The sequence below is a fragment of the Brettanomyces bruxellensis genome, chromosome 9 (genome assembly GCF_011074885.1).
Source record: "Brettanomyces bruxellensis chromosome 9, complete sequence".
Taxonomy (NCBI): domain Eukaryota; kingdom Fungi; phylum Ascomycota; class Pichiomycetes; order Pichiales; family Pichiaceae; genus Brettanomyces; species Brettanomyces bruxellensis.
The window spans coordinates 1,552,240-1,573,322 of NC_054690.1; the positions used below are offsets into that span (position 1 = coordinate 1,552,240).

At 42.9% G+C, this 21,083-nt stretch overlaps 8 protein-coding genes across 8 annotated transcripts; 5 read left to right on the forward strand and 3 right to left on the reverse strand.

The window, feature by feature from the left end:
• Positions 1 to 468: 468 nt before the first annotated feature.
• On the forward strand, positions 469 to 3,093 carry BRETT_002541 (uncharacterized protein; the record flags this gene model as incomplete). Its single annotated transcript, XM_041281064.1, has 1 exon — positions 469 to 3,093. The coding sequence occupies one exon, from the start codon at positions 469 to 471 to the stop codon at positions 3,091 to 3,093; it is 2,625 nt and encodes an 874-aa protein (XP_041138855.1).
• A 1,152-nt stretch (positions 3,094 to 4,245) lies between these two features.
• Positions 4,246 to 7,185, forward strand: BRETT_002542 (uncharacterized protein; the record flags this gene model as incomplete). The annotated part of the gene is made up of 1 exon (XM_041281065.1): positions 4,246 to 7,185. The coding sequence occupies one exon, from the start codon at positions 4,246 to 4,248 to the stop codon at positions 7,183 to 7,185; it is 2,940 nt and encodes a 979-aa protein (XP_041138856.1).
• A 185-nt stretch (positions 7,186 to 7,370) lies between these two features.
• Positions 7,371 to 9,992, reverse strand: BRETT_002543 (uncharacterized protein; the record flags this gene model as incomplete). The annotated part of the gene is made up of 1 exon (XM_041281066.1): positions 7,371 to 9,992. The coding sequence occupies one exon, from the start codon at positions 9,990 to 9,992 to the stop codon at positions 7,371 to 7,373; it is 2,622 nt and encodes an 873-aa protein (XP_041138857.1).
• Positions 9,993 to 11,170: 1,178 nt separating this feature from the next.
• Positions 11,171 to 14,323, reverse strand: BRETT_002544 (uncharacterized protein; the record flags this gene model as incomplete). The annotated part of the gene is made up of 1 exon (XM_041281067.1): positions 11,171 to 14,323. One exon carries the CDS (start codon positions 14,321 to 14,323, stop codon positions 11,171 to 11,173), a length of 3,153 nt encoding a protein of 1,050 aa, XP_041138858.1.
• Positions 14,324 to 15,120: 797 nt separating this feature from the next.
• FEN1 (Elongation of fatty acids protein 2) lies at positions 15,121 to 16,260 on the forward strand (the record flags this gene model as incomplete). Its single annotated transcript, XM_041281068.1, has 1 exon — positions 15,121 to 16,260. One exon carries the CDS (start codon positions 15,121 to 15,123, stop codon positions 16,258 to 16,260), a length of 1,140 nt encoding a protein of 379 aa, XP_041138859.1.
• Positions 16,261 to 16,532: 272 nt separating this feature from the next.
• On the reverse strand, positions 16,533 to 17,570 carry BRETT_002546 (uncharacterized protein; the record flags this gene model as incomplete). Its single annotated transcript, XM_041281069.1, has 1 exon — positions 16,533 to 17,570. One exon carries the CDS (start codon positions 17,568 to 17,570, stop codon positions 16,533 to 16,535), a length of 1,038 nt encoding a protein of 345 aa, XP_041138860.1.
• Positions 17,571 to 17,883: 313 nt separating this feature from the next.
• On the forward strand, positions 17,884 to 18,843 carry BRETT_002547 (uncharacterized protein; the record flags this gene model as incomplete). The annotated part of the gene is made up of 1 exon (XM_041281070.1): positions 17,884 to 18,843. The coding sequence occupies one exon, from the start codon at positions 17,884 to 17,886 to the stop codon at positions 18,841 to 18,843; it is 960 nt and encodes a 319-aa protein (XP_041138861.1).
• Positions 18,844 to 19,287: 444 nt separating this feature from the next.
• Positions 19,288 to 21,045, forward strand: BRETT_002548 (uncharacterized protein; the record flags this gene model as incomplete). Its single annotated transcript, XM_041281071.1, has 1 exon — positions 19,288 to 21,045. The coding sequence occupies one exon, from the start codon at positions 19,288 to 19,290 to the stop codon at positions 21,043 to 21,045; it is 1,758 nt and encodes a 585-aa protein (XP_041138862.1).
• Positions 21,046 to 21,083: the final 38 nt, after the last annotated feature.

The following is a 21,083-nucleotide window of genomic DNA, read 5'->3' on the forward strand; positions in this document are numbered from 1 at the left end:
AGAGGACTTTTGAAAATTGGCCATTTTATTCTCGTGGAGAGAATTACAATAACGCGAGGGAACCGGGGAAAAAATAGAAAGGAAAATTGGAATATGAAATGAAAAGCCAGTGTTGTTTTATTCCGTGCCAATATTTGGAGGTATGTATTTATGTCGGGCAAGCTGCTTTGTTTTGTTTTGCCTTGCATTCGCCGCCTATTATTTGGTTCGAAATGTTGATTAGCAAGTTATTCAATACTGACTTAACGGCATATAGACAAACGGATCTCAGTCATCGAGGACAGCATAACATTCGCTGCTTGCAGTAACAGTTTTTTCTCTTGAGTTTATCGAATTCGAGAGCGGGAAAATATTACTATATATATATAATTTGGAACATTCATTTGGTCTTTGTGTTGGCATTTTAATTTTCTTTTTGAACAGAGGACTCAAGCCTTTTGAATATAGACACACAACATTACTAGCAACATGTCGAGCTTATTGAAGGGTGAGCCGGCCGGAAATCAGGCGGCAGGTGCAGATATCAGCAAGAAGCTGGCAGGAGGAGTTGGACCAAGGACTACAGAGGATGGAAACATTGGACCATTTGAGAAACCAGACATCTATTATGGCCCGGAGACCGACCCTTCGAACACGAAGGGCAGGTTTGGGAAGTTGAGGACGAGAAGTGAGGTTTTTTCGAGAGGTTTGTTCAACACGAAGTTTCTGGATAGGGCCCAGGGCGAGAAGCCACGTGGAAAGGCGTTGTTTGACCTCTTAGATGGCGGTGCAAGCGACAAGGAGAGTGCAGACAGCATGCTGGTGGGCAGCAGAGCTGGCAGCTCGGACACTTCGAGCAGTTCTGTTGCCGATGAGCCGGAAATGTCGGGCAGGTCGTCGAGCTTCATGAAAAAGTACTTGAAAGGGTTGGACGTGTGGAACAAGCTCACGCAGGCAGGCAAGATCGGCAAGGAGCCGGAGCCGGTGGCACACGCAGAGCGGGGAATCACGCCGGAGCCAGAAAAGCCAGAGGGAGAGGCATCGTACCTCCGCAGAAGGGGAAGTACGGATTCGACATCGTCGAAAGTGAACTCGAAGAGATTCTTCATCAGTGACATCGACGGGACTTTGAAGCGGCTTCTAGAGAGCGAGGATACGGACCACAACTGCCAGATCACGATCGAGGACACGGGTCCAAAGGTGATGAAGTTGGGCACGGCAAACTCGGCCGGATACAAGCAGTACGACATCCGGGGCACGTACATGCTCTCGAATCTCTTGCAGGAGTTGACGATTACCAAGCGGATGGGCCGGAAGCAGATGATCCTGGACGAGGCGCGGCTCAACGAGAACCCGGTGGACCGGTTGCGGAGGCTCATCAGTACTGTTTTCTGGAAGAACTTGAGGAGGCAGGTGACCGAGGACAGCGTGTTGGAGATGGCCAGCGACACGAAGATCGACAGCCCGGATGCCAAGTATCCGCGGATCTACGTTCCGCACAACGAGCCCGAGCAGTACTTCTACTACACGGGAATTGCCAAGAGGCATCCTGAGTATCAACTCCAGGTGGAGTACCTCCCGGAGAAGATAACGGATGAGTGGGTGAAGTCGATCAACGGTCGGCCGGGATTCCTTGCCTTGGCCACCAGGCACAAGAGTGAGAAGTATGGAGACTTGGAAGGTTATCCGTACATTGTTCCCGGGGGTCGTTTCAACGAGCAGTACGGTTGGGATTCGTACTTTGAGACTTTGGGGCTCCTGGAGAGTGGCCAGGTGGAACCTTGCATTGGAATGTGCCGGAACTTCATCTTCGAGATTTCACACTACGGCAAGATCTTGAACGCCAACCGCTCGTACTACCTCTGCCGGTCGCAGCCACCTTTCCTCACGCAGATGACGTTGAAAATCTTCAATTACGTCAAGGCCCACGACAACAGAGAGAATCTCGGCTTGCTGAAGGATGGATTTACCGCCGCCATCAAGGAGTACAAGACCGTGTGGTGCTGTGCTCCACGGCTTGACCAGAGAACCGGGTTGTCGACGTACTACCCGTCGGGATTGGGCATTCCGCCGGAAACAGAGGCCTCGCACTTCGACGCCTTGTTGACTCCATACAGCAAGAAGCACAACATGTCCTTGGACGAGTTCCGTCGCAAGTACAACGACGGTGAGATCGACGAGCCCGAGTTGGACGAGTACTTCGTGAATGACCGTGCAGTGCGGGAATCCGGTCACGACACAACATATCGGATGGACGGCTTGTGTGCACACCTAGCCACGGTTGACTTGAACTCCTTGTTGTACAAGTACGAGACCGACATCGCCTACGTAATCAAGACTTTCTTCAACGACAGCTTTGTACTACCGGATGGCACCGTCGAGAAGAGTGCAACGTGGACTGAGCGGGCTGAGCGTCGCAAAAAGACGATGAACCGGTACATGTGGAGCGAGCATGACAGCATGTATTACGACTACAACGTGCAGCTCGACAAGAGGTCCAAGTATGAGTCCGTGACCTCCTTGTATCCACTCTGGGCTGGCATATGCACCCCGGAGCAGGCCAAGAAGATCGTCGAGAACACGATTCCGAAGTTTGAGGAGTTCGGAGGCCTTGTTTCTGGCACCAAGCGCAGCAGAGGACCAATTAGCGTCGAGAGACCTTCCAGGCAGTGGGACTATCCATTTGCCTGGGCTCCACACCAGATGATGGCCTGGAAGGGACTATCCAACTACGGATACAAGGATGTGGCCCGCCGACTTGCCTACCGGTGGTGCTATATGATGACATTTGCCTTTGTGGACTTCAACGGTATCGTGGTGGAGAAGTACGATGCCACGTCCGAAAAACAGCCTCACCGGGTCGAGGCCGAGTACGGAAACCAGGGTTCTGGCTTCAAGGGGGTGGCCACCGAGGGATTCGGCTGGGTCAATGCCTCCTACATGGTTGGTTTGGGCTACTTGGACAAAACAGGTATCCGTGCCCTTGGAATGGTCACTTCTCCCCGCGACTTCTTGCAGCATATGAATGCTAACGAGAGAAAAGCTTACGGTGTGGAAGGTGGCCAGAAGCAGTTGGCCAGGGCCAGAAAGATCAATGCTGCCACCAAGGTTTAGTTTGGATGAGGACCCGGGGGTGTGAATAAGGGGTGAAGCAGCAGTAGAATCAGGAGTGATTGGAAAAGCAAGCTTGAATTAGTTTGTCGATTAGGGCTGCCAACTTCATGTTGTCATGTTACTACATTACCATCTTATCATCATCATGTTACCATCTTCATGATACCATGCTATTACCTTTTCAGCCTATCTATCAGCTCTGTTTAGAACGCTAGATGCAACTAATTGCCCTCACTCGTTGCCGCTGCTTTACATAGCTACGACATCTTTTTCTACACACCAATTTATATTTTCTGTTCTTTCATCCTTCCTTTTCTGCTCTTTTAATTTGTATTTGAAATGACATTTGATGAATCGATACACGATGTAGAATCGATCTTCCAGTAGAATTGATCTTCCACTTTCGTACTAGTTAAATTTTGCTACCCTTATTTCTCCACATACCTTCTTCTCATATTCTCGGTATTCTCCAATCATCTCCCCTCCCATCCCTATAGGCAATTACACCGCGCGGGATACAAATACGCAATGTCGGTGAAAAAATTCATAGCAAGAAATTTTCTACTAAGATGACTGTGACTGACTAAATTTTCATGCTTCTCGTCCCGATCTTTTTTCCCCCGCGGATCCTCAAATCTGCGATCTCCCACCATGATGTGTGTGTCCGAGATACACACTTCTTTTTCTGCCATCCCATGGACTTCTGAGCTCCTAGAAAATTTTATTTTTCTTCTATTTTTTTTCTCCCCCCCATCCCGAGTTTTCTGCTAGCTAGCTACTTTTCCACACCTCCTGGCCTTGATCTGTCAAACGACACATATATTGTGAAAACCCAACCTCCACCACTCACATTTATTTTTCCCCCTATATCTATATTTTTTCCTTGGAAACCATTAGGAAATTTAGCCTGTAAAAACATACTTAGAGAAACAGGGTTTTTATTCTTTCATTAGACAGCGTAATCACAAACGTCAAAGAAACAGACTCCACCAACTTTTTAATCGCAAGACCGAATACTTACTTACACGGCTGACACTCTAAAATAAGTAAAAAGATCAAATATAGAAATACCCACCAGCCATTAATGGGCTCAATGCACATACACATGGAAAAGAATCTTCTGAAATAGAATAGACCCAAGAACCCAATTCAATGTCGAGGAATAATTTACGATCCGGAAAGCCGGATATCGGTGATACCGATAAAAGAACCAGAAGCCCATTCAACAGAAACAGCATCTATTGCAGCAGCGGGGACAATAGCAGGAATAGCAGCTTTAGCAGCATACTGAGTGGGTATCGCAGCAAAACAACCAGTGACAAGAACTTGAAAGATCGCAACGTAGAGTCATCAGACATATGGAGCATGAATTCAAACTTGATGACATCGGCACGTAAGCCGGATCATCAGAGGTCCGAATTCCAGCCGAGAGCGACACCACACGCTGCGGAATTATCACGGAATTCATCCCAAGTGTCGCTGAGTAGTATAAATTCCAATATTCGAAGTCCCAACCCATACAGGCAGAAAGGATTGCTATCAGAAAGACCGTTTAGATCTTTGGCAAAAAGGATAGGGTTATACCTTCGGGGTAAGGATCAAAGTGGCCGGGGAAGTGCGCATTCACACTCTAGTCTTTTCCGCACCCATAGTGGCACAAACAGCACATCTTCATCGTCATTATCCAATTCAGTGAAGGAGACGCATTATGTGCATGTTGAGTACGATCCCATGACAAGAAGACGGGTCCTCAACACTTATGAGATAATCAGGGACTTGGGAAAGGGCCAGCACGGTAAAGTGAAGCTGGCACGTGACTTGGCGACCTCACAATTGGTGGCAATCAAGATTGTGAATAAAACGAGTCGGCCAAACGGGATGCGGCGGCTTCCTGGGGCAAACGGGGCTCAAAATGGCGAGACAAACGAGCTTGCCAGGTACCTTCTGCCGAAGATTGCCTCGCAGGAGGATGAGGTGCGAAGAGAGATTGCAATCATGAAAAAATGCTCCAACAAGCATATCGTCAAGCTTATCGAGGTTTTAGACGCAGAAGGCTCCAGAAAAATATACATGGTTCTGGAATACATGGAGAAGGGCGAGATCTGCTGGCAGAGGAAGGATAGCACTACTGATGGCAAGCCGGAGCCGTTGTTGGATCTGAATCACGTGAAACGTGTTTTTAGGGATGTTGTCTTTGGCCTCGAGTACTTGCACCACCAGGGAATCGTCCACAGAGATATAAAGCCGTCTAATTTGCTTGTGGACAAGAACGGCGTCGTGAAGATTTCCGATTTCGGTATTTCCTTTGCCGCACACTTGGGTGGAGAACTTGAATTGGCTAAAACTGCAGGAACGCCTGCCTTTTTAGCCCCCGAACTTTGCAACACGGATGGTATAGATGACGTGAAGGTGACGTACAAGATCGACATATGGGCCTTGGGTGTCACCCTATACTGCCTTCTTTTTGGAAACTTGCCTTTCCATGGCGAAACGGAGTTCCAGCTGTTTGAGGCAATTAACAATGCTCCGTTGTTGTTTCCGGAGATGACAGACTGGAAGGTAGCCAAACCTTTGCGGGGAAGGGACTTCACGTTGGCTAAAAATATGGTTTACCAACTTCTCAAACGTGATCCGGTGAAAAGATGGGATATTGACGAGATAAAGGACCATCCATTTTTCCTAGATGGACTGGAAGGGGAGCAGCTCAAGGAATTTAAACAGAACTGGGACAGTGAAATGCAAATCGACGTTACGCCCCAGGATGTTGATAATGCTGTCACAGGCATAGGAACACGAATCCGTCATAAAATTGCATCTGTGTTGAACAGATCACACAAGGGTTCCCATCACTCCAGTGTGATGAAATCTCTCACCAAGAGTAGTAGAATTAACAGCAACTCCAATGCAAGACAGCTTTCTCCATGCTCTACCAGAAGCCAGAGTTTCATGTCTTCAACAGGCTCGTCCAATGCCGATTCAGGAAATAAATCATACATTCTATCCGAGGCCCTTGCGCGGTCACAGAACTCGATTTCGCATCCTGGGCGCTCGAGTTTGGTTGTGAGTCAGGATCTCTCCTCATCCGATTCATCACTCTCGGAGCATTCCTCAATTATTTCCACGGAAGCCCATCCTATTTACACATCTGGTGGAGATACAGGCAGAAACAAGCAAAGCTCGGCCTATCCACCAGTAAGTACAGACCGTCAAAATTCAATGTCATCTGCATCTTCATCGGTAACATCTTCGTCTGCCTCATCGTCGACTGGCTCAGACTCAGAGTCGGCAGAGTCTAATGGAATTGAGATATATCCAAGGAAACGAGACATGGATGCGGCACATGCTGATTCAGGCAAAGTCCACCAACCATTGAATCGTAGAGGTTCGACCCACTCTGGAGTTGGCTTGATTCCAGTCCGTTCTATGACTTCCGCGATTTCCATTCCAGATGCACTCAAGCCGTTTGACATGGAGCCAGTCACTCCTTCCTTGACAAGCGAGTTTTACCAGACGATGTATGAGAAAAGTGACACTCCTGGCTCTAATACTGACAGCTGTCTCACAGGAGGTGCAATCAGCGAGCCTCTATCTACAATTAATTCGCCTACTTCCGGCTTGTCACCTGGAACTATGAGTCCAAAGACTATCACGGCAATTTCTCAAAGTTCATCTTTTGGCAAAAGCACAAACACATCCGGAACTAATACTAATGACAGTTTAGAGTTACAAACCGTCACAAAACAGCCATCTTCCGAACATGCAATCGACAGGGCTGCAATATACGGCAAGAAGCTACCGTTGACTCTAATTCCATCGGGTAATCAATCGTGGACTACATCTTCAGGCTCATCGTCATCATCCAGTGACTCGGAAGATGACGAGCTTTTTTTGACCGTTGATCCTAAACGTTCGAGATTGAATACGGTGAGAAGAAACGTGATCAAACACGAATTGGAGGTGAGGTCAAAGGAAAAATCAAACGACGCACCTCGAACTCCCGTGAAGCCCCAATTAGGAAATAATATAGCTACAGCAGATGGCACACCTCGTTCTATGGGTAGAGATTCATCGTCTTTAAGAACGTTGAAATGATAGAAAGTGCCTTTTTTTTCTTAACCTGTCTTTTTTCTTCCTTTTTCTTTTCGGTTTTGAATTCTCTGGTAGATCAAAACTGCGGAAAAACTCTACAAGTATTTAGTGCATCTCATTTCACCGGAATAGATACCGGCTTAACCACCTATAGATCAATTAATTTGCTCACTTATATAATTCTTTGCTTACCATATCGAAAACCGTTCCAATGTTGGAATTTTCAACCGCGAACTCTCAACTGCACTGTGTAAAATTGTAGTGACGTTTAGATCATCATCAGGGGTGAAGGAAAACAACTTCGCTTTAACTTTGATCTGCTCTTTGAAGTTTACAAGATCGTGCAAGTTATAAATCATGCTCAACTTGTATTTTCCAGGCTGATATAGAACGATTCCTTCATACCCCGCAGGGATCGCCGTCTTTCTCACAGACTCATAACGCAATTTTAATACTGTGAGATCTCGCATTAGAAATTTGAAGTCTGAGGTTGAGCTTTTGATTCTGCCGATGTACTCAACGAAGTCAGTACCCACTTTCTGTTTGAGCAATTCACCCTTGAAGTCAGAAAGAAGAAGATCGTTGCTTTGATCTCCAGTACTTGTTACTTCTAAAGAGTTCACCTCACCAGAAAAACTCAAGTCAATGCTTACCAGGCCCTGAACATATATTTTCAGAGAATCAGCGTTTATCGAAACAATTTCTACCCCAGAGGTTTTCTGTAACATGGATAGCTGAACTTGAAGAGCTGAAAGCTCATCATTACTCGGAACCCTGATGCTCTGCAAACGATCATTGGCATTACCGTTCTTTTCCTCAAGCAATGCAACATATCTTTCTGCAAGCTCAACTTCTTTTTCTTCGGAGGCTGTTTTTTCATGAAGAGAATCAATCTCTTTCTCAATCCCCTTCTGCTTAGAAAGAACTTCATTTATCGTAGCCCTCAAGTTGCGGCATTGAACCAAATCTTCACTATTGATATTCTTCCTCTTTCGAACAAGCTCCGCTAGTTCGCCCCTTAGTTTAGCCTTACGCTCAATTAGCTTTTGCTGGGACAGAAGAATACCTTTACGAATATCAAGTACTTTCTCTAGTTGCACATCAAGCAGAGCATCACTATCCAGATAGGAACTCTTTAATTGCTTTAGAAGACCCATAAGATATGCTAAATTTTCTTTCTTGGCCTTCTGACGAGCAAAACTAGCTAGAGCTTGATAGTTAAGCTTAAGATCCTGCCTTAAAAGGTCAGTTTGCTCATAATATTCCCTGATAGAAGTAGGGTTGTTCTCTCCAACACTTTTCTCGAAGTCAGAAACAATACCTCGAATATTTTTAATGCTGCTTCTATATTGCGTAATAAGATGCTCAAAATATCTAAACTCTGGAATGCTATTTGTTGACTTCACATACTCGATCAGTGAGGCTTTATGGCTTGTGTCAAAATCTACGGACCGGGCCCTTTCCGTTGGACCAATGAAATCAAAAAATTGTACACCAACCTCATTTAAAAATTCGGAAAGCTCCACGTTTTGGTAATTATATTCCGAATCAGCCTCAGACATTTCATCGGTATCATGATCGGATTCAATATCCAGACTACTTTCAATATTGCTTTCTGGAGCAACATGGATACTCTCGTTAGAAACTTCTGCCAAAGGAACCAACTCTGTAGTCAACTGCTCACTATAGCTTGAATTTGCCACGTCTTCAGTTCTAGAACCAGAATCCTGTTTATTCTCATCCTTATTAACATCTGATTTAACATCTTCATCATCCTTCTTAATCGGGCTTTGGGGTGACGATGAAATAGAAAGCCTTTGGCGTTTTGCTGTATGTCCTTGATCATACTCTGCAGAAGTAATTTCCAAAGGTCGTTTATTGGTAGGCTTCTCTATTGAAGCTTCTGGTTGAATTACCGGTATTTCACCATTCACACTTCCAGTGAGATCCATTGCCATCGTTTCATCCGCCTCTTCCAATCTGATCGTCGATTTTTGACCAATTGTACTCCTCCTGCTTCCCATTTCCATGGCTTTTGTACTGTCATCGGAAATAATACTTATTCTGCTATCGTTAGAGTCTTTCTTTAGCGGAGAAATCTCTTCAACATTAGGGCTTGCAGTTGGCAATGGCACCGAGGTTTCCATATTCATTACTGTTGTCTGATCATCCTCCTGCAAATCTTGCACTGCATCTTGAAACATGTCATTTGCATCTGGCTCTTCAGATTGTGATTGTGATTCCTGGGTCACCAACTGATTATTATTGGAAACAGCTACTATTTCAGTCGATAGATCCATAGTCTGTGTTGAATTATCTTCATCTATCTCGTCGCTAGAGTTACCGTCAGTAATCTTCTCATCTAAGATTTCATGCTGAGAAGTAGACTCTGGCTGTTTATCATTCGGTAAAGCACCAAGTGACAACCGACCTGATGCAAAATTCTTCATAAACTCATCAAGCTTGCTCTTCTTAAAAAAGGTGCCCGTTACTGGGGGCAATGACATGCGCCTTTGAGGACCAACAAGTGCTTGAACATCTGATCTTCTTAGTGCTTTGTCTGGATACCGGGTATAGTGTGTGATTTTATGTAAAGTAACCTCAGGGGCAAATGAAACTCTTCTCTTTTCCTTATTTCCGGGGATAACCGCAATTGTATTGTAGTCATCCACTGTAGGTTTAAGAATACTTCTTAATGGTTGAAGGGTGTGTCTTCTGTTTATTTTTTTAGTATTAAACTTGAACCCATTATGCTTCCTTTCTGGCGGTACATTTTCCTTTGCATTCGCCTCTATATCAGTTCTATCCATGATTAAAATACTATTCACTTGCAAATAATTTAAAATCTTGTCAATGATCAGAGAAATTTGTAAAGAGGAGAACAAGCTGTGAGGTTTAGAGTGTGTATGATATTTTGTTGAAGTAAACATAAACACAGACGCGAAATTTATGTCTTCTATTTTTCTTCCGTTTATTGTGGAGCATACTTTTTCTACGAAACAAATTTTGCGTAATTATTATCAAGCATTAATATACCTCATTATCGTTATCATTATCGTTATTGAATATCTATATTCAGTGACTGTAGGCATGTATTCAGAAAAAACCCACCTATGATCGATTTTTAAGGCGGATTCTACCCTTCTGCAGATTAAGGTCTCAACCAAAACAAGCAAGCACTATATTTCATGCCCGATACCCACATAAGAGCATACCAGCGTTATCACTTTCCGGAAAAACAAGAATACATTCTTATCCAAATATCTGGTAAAAACAAAAGGTTACTGCTTTGGAGACTTAGATATTTGGCACATAGATAACGCTTAAAACTTAGCTTTCTTGATCTTGTTCGCATTCAATTCACAATTGGGAACAGGCTTGAATAATATTATAGACTTTTGTTACTTTCTATAATTCACCCCACAACTTTCATAGCTAAAAATGGGTTCATTAGCGAGCGGTGCTCCTGAAAAAAGTTTAGCTTGTGTTTTAACAAAATTAATACTTAAAAAAATGGACTAATCTCAATCTATCCGTTATATGATCACAATATTCTTTGGCCTGACTCCTTTCTTTCGTTTGGCAATCTTTATGAAACTCAGCCTTTGGACTTAACTCTGGAATACTAGTTTTATTAGCAGTAATTATCATATTTTTTCCTTTATGCCTTCTATTCAAGCATCTTATTCGGAGTGAAGGAACGAACAGAAGAAGAGCGACCATTTTTCGGAAACTTTAAATCCTTCCACACCCTTAGGCATACTTACATTTTGGGGAAAAACTCCTTAGTTGGGAAGGAAAGTAAAAAGAATATAGGTAAACAAATTTCTTTGGCCTCCCAAAACTTCTATGGGAGCTTAAAGAGAAGGCAATACAAATTATCAAAATGTATTGAACAATCGTACACGATAGCTAAAGCAAGGAGGTATGAAGAAATGGAAGGATGAAACAAGAGTATAACAAAATTGTGGAAGTATATAGTTAACAATCAAACATGATCACATGTAAAGACCCAAGTACCAGTAACAGGATCGTAGCTCTGGAAATCAGTGTTTGGTATAGCATGCAACTTTCTGATATGCTTTTTGACCAAAGGATGATGAGGATCAGTAATTTGAGTTTTACCATCCTTTGATTGTGGGAAACAACCTTCAATAGAGAACTGTGCCTTCTTATTAAATCCTTCCCCCTGCTTTGGTCTTGAATCTATATTTGGATACAATAAGACCTGCTGTTTTCCAAAAATGACAATATTGGCCAAGTTTGACAATGAAATTGTAGTGAGATCGACTGGTTCCAAAAATTTCACTTCTCCGTATCCCTTTTTGCCAATAACAAAGTTTTTAACCTCGGTTAATTCCTCAGGAGACATGTTATCAATCATCTCAATAGTTGGACTTATGTAATAGCCAGTTGGAAGCTTGAACAACTGTTTTTGCTTTTCCACTTTCTTTGAATTATGAGGAGAAGATTCAGACAAAGTCAATGGCTTTTTACTTTCATCTGCAACCTTTTTCTTATCAGAAGTTAGAGATATCTCGCCACCCGGACTATCGAACTGGAAACTGACCTGCTTTGAATGCGAACCATCCTCTTTCAAACCATCAAACTTCTTCTTGTCCTTATTACTGTCAATTATAAGTTTGATTGCATTTTTCGTTGGTGCAAAGATGTAGCTCGAAAGAATAGCTTCGTCTGTTTCATCGTTGGCAATAGCACTCTTTTCTATAACAGAGGCATCGTTACCATCGGCAAGTAAAGTTGTATTTGCAGAAGTTGAAGACGACCTTGTACTTGGGGCAGGTAAGGCAGGAATTGCGGGCGCGACAATTCTTCCTTTTCTAACTGCAACAGAGTCCTTTGGACTAAATAGTGGCTTTGGCGCTATCTTATAAGCGGCAGTAAGTGAAACATCGTTTTTCACAATCAAAGGCTTTGCGATAGGCTTGATTGAAGGAGGGACAACTGGTTGAACCATATTTTGAGTGGCCGCAAACAGTGGACCTACACCATATGGATTCTGGTTCGACATAGCAACCAATTGCTGTTGTTGCTGCTGTTGCTGTTGGTTGTTTCCAAAGCCAAAACCACCATTAGTATTTGTAGAATTCTGCTGGCTGTTTCCAAATAGTCCACCACCATTATTCGAAGATCCAAAACCAAACGAAGGCTTGTTATTACCGAAAAGCATATTTGATCCTTGGTTTTTGTTACCAAAAAGACCACCACCGGTGTTATTTGTGCTATTATTCAATCCGAATCCAGTGTTGTTATTGTTGTTATTGCCAAAAAGACCTCCAGATGCAGGTTTATTACCAAATAGGCCACCCGAGGTGTTATTTGTGCCATTATTATTGCCAAATAGACCTCCTCCGGTTGCAGGCTTATTGCCAAACATCCCTCCACCAGCGTTGTTATTGTTATTATTGCCAAATAATCCACCTCCAGTAGCAGGCTTGTTTCCAAAAAGACCTCCAGAGTTGTTGTTATTATTATTATTGTTGTTGTTTCCAAACAAGCCACCTCCAGTACTAGGCTTATTTCCAAACAAGCCGCCCGTATTGTTGCTGTTATTGTTGTTGTTTCCAAACAAGCCGCCAGAGTTGTTATTGGTGTTTGCATTGTTGTTATTGTTTCCAAACAGTCCGCCTGAGGTGTTTGGCTTATTTCCAAACAGGCCACCGGAATTGTTGTTGTTATTGCCAAAAAGACCTGTCGAATTGCCATTACCATTATTATTGTTGTTACCAAACAGACCACCAGAAGGCTTACTGCCAAACAAGCCTCCGCCATTGTTGTTGGCATTATTATTATTATTGCCACCAAAGCTAAAGCCGGAGTTTCCGCTGTTGGCATTGTTGTTATTGTTGTTGTTACCAAAGCCAAAGCCGGGATTTCCACTGTTATTGTTGTTGTTGTTAGAGTTAGCACCAAATCCAAACGAAGGCTTGTTGGCGTTGTTATTTCCAAACAGACCACCGGATGTGGAATTGTTGTTGTTGTTTCCGAACATGCCACCTCCGTTATTATTGGTGTTGTTATTCTTGCCGAACAGTCCACCAAAGCCAGAATTAGCGGTGTTGTTGTTGTTGTTAGCTCCAAATGTATTGTTACCGCCAAAAGGAGATGAAGTGTTGTTCGGTCTGTTACCAAACAAACCACCAGAATTGTTATTGTTGTTATTCGAGCCAAATGGGGAGCTAGTATTATTGTTTGAGCCAAAACCACCAAATGGAGAGCTTGTGTTGTTGTTTGAATTGCCAAACGTAGAAGAACCAAAGCCGTTATTGCTATTATTGTTGTTACCAGTGTTAGCGGAACCAAACAGACCACCGCCATTCTTATTTCCAAACGGACTGTTATTTGTGTTATTATTACCAAAGATGGTTCCATTCTTGACGGCATTGTTAGTAGAACCAAACAGACCACCATTAGTGGTGGTATTGTTGTTGTTATTGCTGCCAAATCCACCAAAGTTGCCAGTTTGGCCAAAACCACCAGTTGTAGAACCACCATTACCATACTTCCTGTTTTGCAGGTAGTCCTGGATCCTTAACTCCTCAAAGGAGTAATTTCTGTACTCAGGCATTGCCGTGATACTCTCGTAAACCTGTGTTCCCATAACATCGCTTTTTTCTACATACTCCTTGAATGGAACAGATCCAGTACCGGTATTTTGGTTATTTCCAAAGCCAGAACCAGCAAACGTGCCGTTGGTGTTTCCAAAACCTGTCGAGTTTGTGTTTGTGGTTGTGTTATTGGAACCAAACAGACCACCACCAGTACTGTTAGAGGGGAAAACAGAGTTATTGGTGTTATTGCCATTTGTATTAGCGCCAAAAGGCGAAGAGTTGGTTGGTCTCGAGCCAAATAAACCGGATGAGGCAGTGTTGTTGTTATTAACGTTGTTGTTACCTCCAAAGCCAAAACCTCCAGTGTTATTTGATGAATTGCCAAAAAGACCACCCGAAGTATTTGTGTTGTTATTTCTATTACCGAACAACCCACCAGAGTTTGTGTTGTTGTTCGAGCCAAACCCTCCTCCAAAAGGCGAGCTCCTGTTGTTGTTGGCATTGTTATTATTGCTGTTCGAACCGAACCCACCAAACCCACTAGTGGTGTTAGATGAATTACCAAACATCACGGAGCACACTGATCCTTAAGACAAACAGAAGATTTTTGAATTGATCGAGAAGAGCAAAGTAACGTGAGACTGCCTTGATTATATGCAAGCTTTAGTCTTTTATCGTACTTTAACTACCAAAAGTATATGATAATGTGTTGCCAGATTTAAGACAGTGACTGTTTAACTCAGATTCCAAATGAAACAGAGAAAGAATGGTTTGTATCGCTAAGGAAAAAACACACGAGAAAAGGGAAAGGATACTTCACCTGAAATTGTGAGCTATGTCTGTAGCGTCAGAGGATTGTGCTGAATATTATATGAATTCGGTGTGCTAGGAGTATAGTTATCTTGCATGAAGATTCGGGGATGAATATTAGATACGGGCATTTTCAAAAGCAGGCAGAAAGGAGGTACCAAAAAAAAGCATGAAAAAACAAAAAAAAAATTTCCGTCGGGGGCTTTGGCTGACCGAGGGAGGGTGGTTCGATTTTAACAGAGTCCATAATTGCGGGTCGATCGACTTGACAAGAGAGAGTAATGGACGGGGAATATTAGTATGCAGGAGCGAGTAAATTTGATGAAACAAGAAGTATAATAAATAGGTGGAATAAATAGAGGGGGGTGGGTAGGGGTATTGCAGGAGAGAAAAAAAATAAAAAAATAAATTGAAATGAAATAAAACGCGTACCAATGCATCAATTATTTTTGCTCAGATTCGACACGCGACGTTCCTCATAGGTTGAAAGAAGATCGATTGAAACCATTTCTTGAGGGAAGAGTTAACAGTATAGACTGAGTAGAGCGGCAAGAGAATGGGTATTAGAGGATTGAACAGATTAGTGGCGGAAAATGCGCCCAAGGCAATTCGGTCAAACGAAATGAAATCCTTCTTCGGGAGGAAAATCGCAATAGATGCTTCCATGTGCTTATACCAGTTTTTAATTGCCGTTAGACAGCAGGATGGAAGTTCGCTTACGAACGATGCGGGTCATACGACATCACATTTGATGGGATTCTTTTACAGGACGATTAGAATGGTTGGCTATGGAATAAAGCCATGCTATGTGTTTGATGGTAAGCCACCAGTTATGAAAGGTGGAGAACTAGAAAAAAGACTCAAAAGACGTCAGGATGCCGAAGAAAAGGCAACCAAGGCCAAAGAGGCGGGAGAGGCACAAGAATTACAGAAATTTCAGAGAAGAACAGTTCGTGTGACACGAGAACAGAATGAAGAAGCTAAGCATCTTTTGAGACTGATGGGTATTCCATATGTTGAGGCACCATGTGAGGCAGAATCGCAATGTGCTGAACTTGCCAAAGCGGGAAACGTGTACGGTGCTGCATCTGAGGATATGGACACGCTTTGCTACCAGCCCACCGTTTTACTGCGTAATGTGACTGCTGCCGAGAGCAGAAAGCTTAAAATAGACCAGTACGACATCAAGGAGGTGTTAAAAGGATTTGACATGACGATAGAAGAGTTTGTGGATATGTGCATTCTCTTGGGTTGCGATTACTGCGAGACAATTAGAGGTGTTGGTCCAGTGACCGCGACAAAATTGATAAGGAAGTACAAGTCTTTGGAGAAAATAGTTGATGCGATAAAGCAAGACCCGAAGAGCAAGTTCAAGGTGCCGGATAACTGGCCATACAAAGAGGCAAGAGAGCTATTTTTGCATCCCGAGGTGAAACCAGGCTCGGAAATAAACTTAAAGTGGGAAGAGCCGGATGTAGAGGGGTTAGTGCAATTTATGGTGAAAGAGAACGGATTCAGTGAACAGAGAATTCGAGACGGTGCTGCCAAGTTGAAAAAGGCACTTAAAGGAGGAACCCAGGGCAGATTGGATGGATTTTTCAAGGTTTCAGGCTCCGTCAGTTCAGGCAAGAAAAGAACTGCTTCTGATTCCAAGGATAAGAAGAAGAAGAGGAAAACTGGACGTTCTAGGCGTTAATGTGAGGAAAAGAGAAGGATTATCAGTAGCAAATGATAATTACACATGTACTATATACTAGATGATAACTAATAAACAGAAGAATTTAGCAAGAAAGCTTTGCGGGCAGAGTTTAGAGAAATTCAATTAGATTTAACGGGGCTTGATGCCTGATGATATTTAAAGAATACTTAAAAGATACTTTGGCTCTGCTTAACGATGCTTTGAATACTGATGCTGTTCACTTTTGTGTTCACTTGATGTACGTAAAAAAAACATCTACAATATATGCTTTATTTTATGTCACCGGTTGAAATTTTCGGAAGTCGAACAGACCCTGATACAGCACTAGCCACAGAATCAGCCACATCTCCAGCTTTTGAGACAAGTTCTGAAATGATGGAAGCAGCATCGCTTAAAGAACTTGCCGATCTTTGTCCCAATTCAACGGTATTTCCCACAAACTTCTTCATGCTCTGATCAATTCCAGACAAGTATCGAAAAGCTTCAGCCATGGGCCAGGGAATGCTTCTAATAAGTGGGATTATGTTTCCATAAAGCGGAATCTTAATCTCGCCTCTTTTACCATATTTAACTGCTTTATAAACCTCTCTGGCAACATCTTTTGGCTCCAACTCTGGGGCTAGGATAGTTGAAGGTGTAGGGACTCCTTGAAACATGTTTGTTTTAAGTTGACCTGGGCATAGCAAAAGAGTTTTCACACCTGAAATGTTGAAAGCTGGAGGTCCAAGCTCGTAAGTTAATGATTCATGAAGAGCAATAAGTCCCGATTTGGAAGCTCCATAGGCACTTAGCCTGGCCGGCGAAAGATATCCAAGTGTGGAAGCAATTGTAATGATGTATCCTCTGTGAACTGCAAGCATGTCGGGGAGAAATGCTTTAATTGTGTAAAAACTCGATAACAAGTTCACCTGCAAGGTTTTTTCGATCTCTTCAAAAGAGAGATCAAGTAGCTTTTTGCCCATAGTAATCCCGGCATTATTGATCAACATAGTAACAGTTCCGACTGTATTCCGAACATATTCAGCCTGTTCAAGAACTTGCTCCCTGTTACTAACATCACACTTCACATAGACAACACCTTCAACAAAGTTGTCTGTTCCTTCTTCCGGAACGGTAATATCAAAAACGACAACCCTGGCTTTTTTCGATATAAATTTCGAGGCCAGTTCTTTTCCGAGGCCTGAACTTCCTCCTGTTATTAAAACAATGTCCCTTTGGGGGTCAAATAGAATTCCAAAGGTTAAATCGGAAATGTCTAGATAGAGCTTGTTGAGTCTGTAGGCAAACGAAAATATTGGTCCTGTCATGTTTGTGTAGTGGGTTGGGCTTTTAGGAAAAAGAGTTGTTGTAGTTTAAAGAAAAGAGAGATAATAATTTATGAGAGAAGGTAAATGATAATTTATGGAAAGATATATTTGACGCCAGGATAAGAAGAGAGAATCCTTAATTCTAGCCCAAGACAACAAAAAAAAAAGTTGTTTAAATTTATGGATAAGGGAATTTTTTTTTTTTTTTTTTTGAATTTTTGACTGATTTGATTCATACCTGGCTTATCAATAACCATCACACAGTCCTTTTACGGTTCACACATTTAAGTTAGCAAAAAGCTTTAAGGAATTAATGAAGATACAAAATAGTGATCCGCCGGGGGTTGTTCGAATCAAGCGGAAGCGGACGGATGAACCACTTCAAGCTTTATTGTTTGAGGAAGCTCCAACACATAAACGTGTGAGGAAAGGTACTTCCAGTTTTGTGTTTAAGCTTGCACGAACAGAGGAAAGGCTACTATCAGGAAGTAAAGCGGCTTTGGTATTGAATAGAGAGGAGGAAAATAGTGGGGGCAAGAACCTATTCAGTATACCAAAGGTTAAGAGAAAAGATATAGCGAGAGAAAAAGGAGATGAAGAAACAAAAGATGAAAGTGGGCCTGAAGTCAGCCCAGAAATCTTGGATATGGTGAGCAGCTATTTGAGCGGGGAGGAGGGAAATGGACAAGAAAAGCCAAAAGATGGTATTGCTGATAATAACAGTGCGCAAAACACTGATTATGTGTATGATGTGTACTACAGGAAACCAATAGACAGAGATTGGCATGCTTCTGACAACATTGGATATGTGAAATTGTCCGAGGAGGAACTTGAAGAGTTAGATAACAACATGGACTCGAAAACTTTACCAAATACGGATGACGAAGACTCAAACTCTGAGGATTACTACCTCAACGATTATCCGGAAGACGAGGATGGTGAGCTTGATGATGACAGCTATGAAGGTCTTGCCTCTGATGGAGGGAGTAATGATAGCGATAATTTTGATGCAAGTTCAAGCGAATTGGGAGATCGGTTTCCTGATCAGGTCTCGGATAGGCAAGAAATGGGCCAAAATTTGACGGATGATGATTATTTCCGTACAGTACGGAGTGAACAGTATGCAAGCGATAGCGAGGATGAGGGTGGAACGGAATTCAAAAGACACGACTTCTTTCCGAGTGATACAGATGACCCATTAGCAATTCATCGGGATAAGATATTTGACAAACTGGCTCGGATGATAAAAAAACAGACTGAGAATGGAAGTTAGGAGGATTTGGGAAAGCGCACAAGAATTTATGAAGAGACAGATTTGTAAATATAGATAGATATGTAAATATATAGGTATATAAATATACAGGTGTATAGTATAATTTGGATTTTATATTTTGCTGATTTACTTATCATTAGCTTCATAATCCAACCCATCGGCCTTAGTAACGGACAATTACGTTTTTTTTTTTAGCATGTACATTTTGAATTTAATTGAGTTAACTTTTTTTTTTTTTATGGTCGACTTCTTGATGGTCCGGTATGCTCAGCTACCAGACTTCATCATTAACATTTTTGCATCTGCAGTTCACAATTAAACATTCAGAAGCAGCACATAGGAACGCAATTGTGCCGTCGAAAAGCAACAACAACCAAAAAAAAGCACAGTTTTACTGTAGTCAACAAAAGTAACATCTGCACATAAGTGAGATAACACTAGAAGATGTCTTTGCGTGGTTTGGGGAAGGCCCTCTATAGGACACCACATAAACTATTCGGAAGCAAGTCGGATGAGGATTTCCAGATGTCGGCATGGGAAAATGACATTTCTACGGCAATGGCAGGCCTAGATTATATTAATTTACAGACGAAAAACTGGAAGAAATATTGGATAGACACAGCTACTACACTGTCAAATGTCTTGGGTATTCTTTCCGATGTTCACGATTCGTTGGATGCGAAATCGCAGAAAGATCAGAATCAGGCAGAAAAAGAAAGCAATGCACATTTCGGCAAACCTCTAAACTTGGCAAACAAGAAAGAAAATACAGGTGAAAGCAATCGTACTACGAGTGATGAGCAATTTACATACATTACCCAGCACGAGCTGAAAGAGGCGCAGAGAGTAGCAAAGATCGTGTTTACGAACGTGCAAGAGATGGTGGATGCAGAATACAAGGGAATAGAGATACGGTGCTTGGAGATGAAGGAGAATTTGAAGTCTGTTGCGAAGTTGATCACGAAAAGAAACCACAAGAAGATGGATTACGACATGAGCTTCAACAATGTGGAAAAAGCAGTGGTTTCACGCGGGTCGGACAAAGTGGAAAAGGACATGTCGAAGCTGGAGCACTCACAGAACAAGATGCAACGTGCGAAGGAGATATTCAACAACTTGGACGTCAAGGTGCGAATGGTCGTACCACCAGTTCTAGAAGTACTGTCTGAATTTATGAACAAGCTCACGCTCAAGTTCTATTTTGCGAATGTTCGGACGATGGATTTCATGCGGACGACTGTCCGTCGGTTTGCACAATCGCAGGGTTTGCTTAGCAGGGCCGATTCATGCCTGACATACAAGATGATAATTGAAGAATTTACAGGTTCGTATACTGCCGGGCAGAGCAAGTTGCAGGACCTCGAGCTGTTGAAGTACTACAAGGATATGAAGGAGAAGAACCTCATGGACAAGGCTGTGAGTGGTACAGGGACGGTTGCCGGAATTGTTGTTAATGAGACGGCTGACATAACAGGAGCGTTATATGCTAAGGCATCCAAAACCGGCCAGAAGATCAACTTGCGAAAGCTGAAGATTGAGAATCCGGTCCGGCCTTACCGCGGGGAAAGTGGGATTTTCCAGTCGGCGACCGATCCAATCCAGTTTGAGCTCCTGTCGATGCGAAACGAGGAGAAGATGCTGTATGATGAAGCTTCATCTAGTGCAACTGAAATTTCCGACAGCCTCGATCAAAATACAAAGGCGGTTCCTCCTCCAGTCCCAGAACGAGACTTTTCGACACGACCAAGCAGTATATCATCGTTGAAAGATGAGAATGACTGGCTTAGGCCGCTTTCTCTTCACAAGAATGTCGAAAAGAGGGAGGCTGAGAGAAAGAAGGCAGAGCAAACTGCTGCTGGGAAGACTGCTGATTCTCCATCTTCAAAAACACCATCTTCCGGAAAATTCGATACCGTTTCAACCGATACCTCTTCCACTAACACCGACCCAAACTCAAGTGTGCTCTCTTCACTCAGCACATCAGAAAACAGCGAAACTGCAAAATACGCCTCGGTCAAGCTGGCTGAAATTAGAAGAAAGGTGAAAAATGTGGTCACCACTCCAGAAATCCTCTCTTCACCTGTGACTTTCCACCAGGATGAGTACAGACACTCCGTGCGATATTGTAGGGATCTTGTGCAGGCCTCTTCTACCATATCAGCGCACTTATTTCAACAACTTGAGATGGGCACAAGTGTATAGTTACAAACGGCGGGTCTTTTTATAAACTGTTTAGTAAA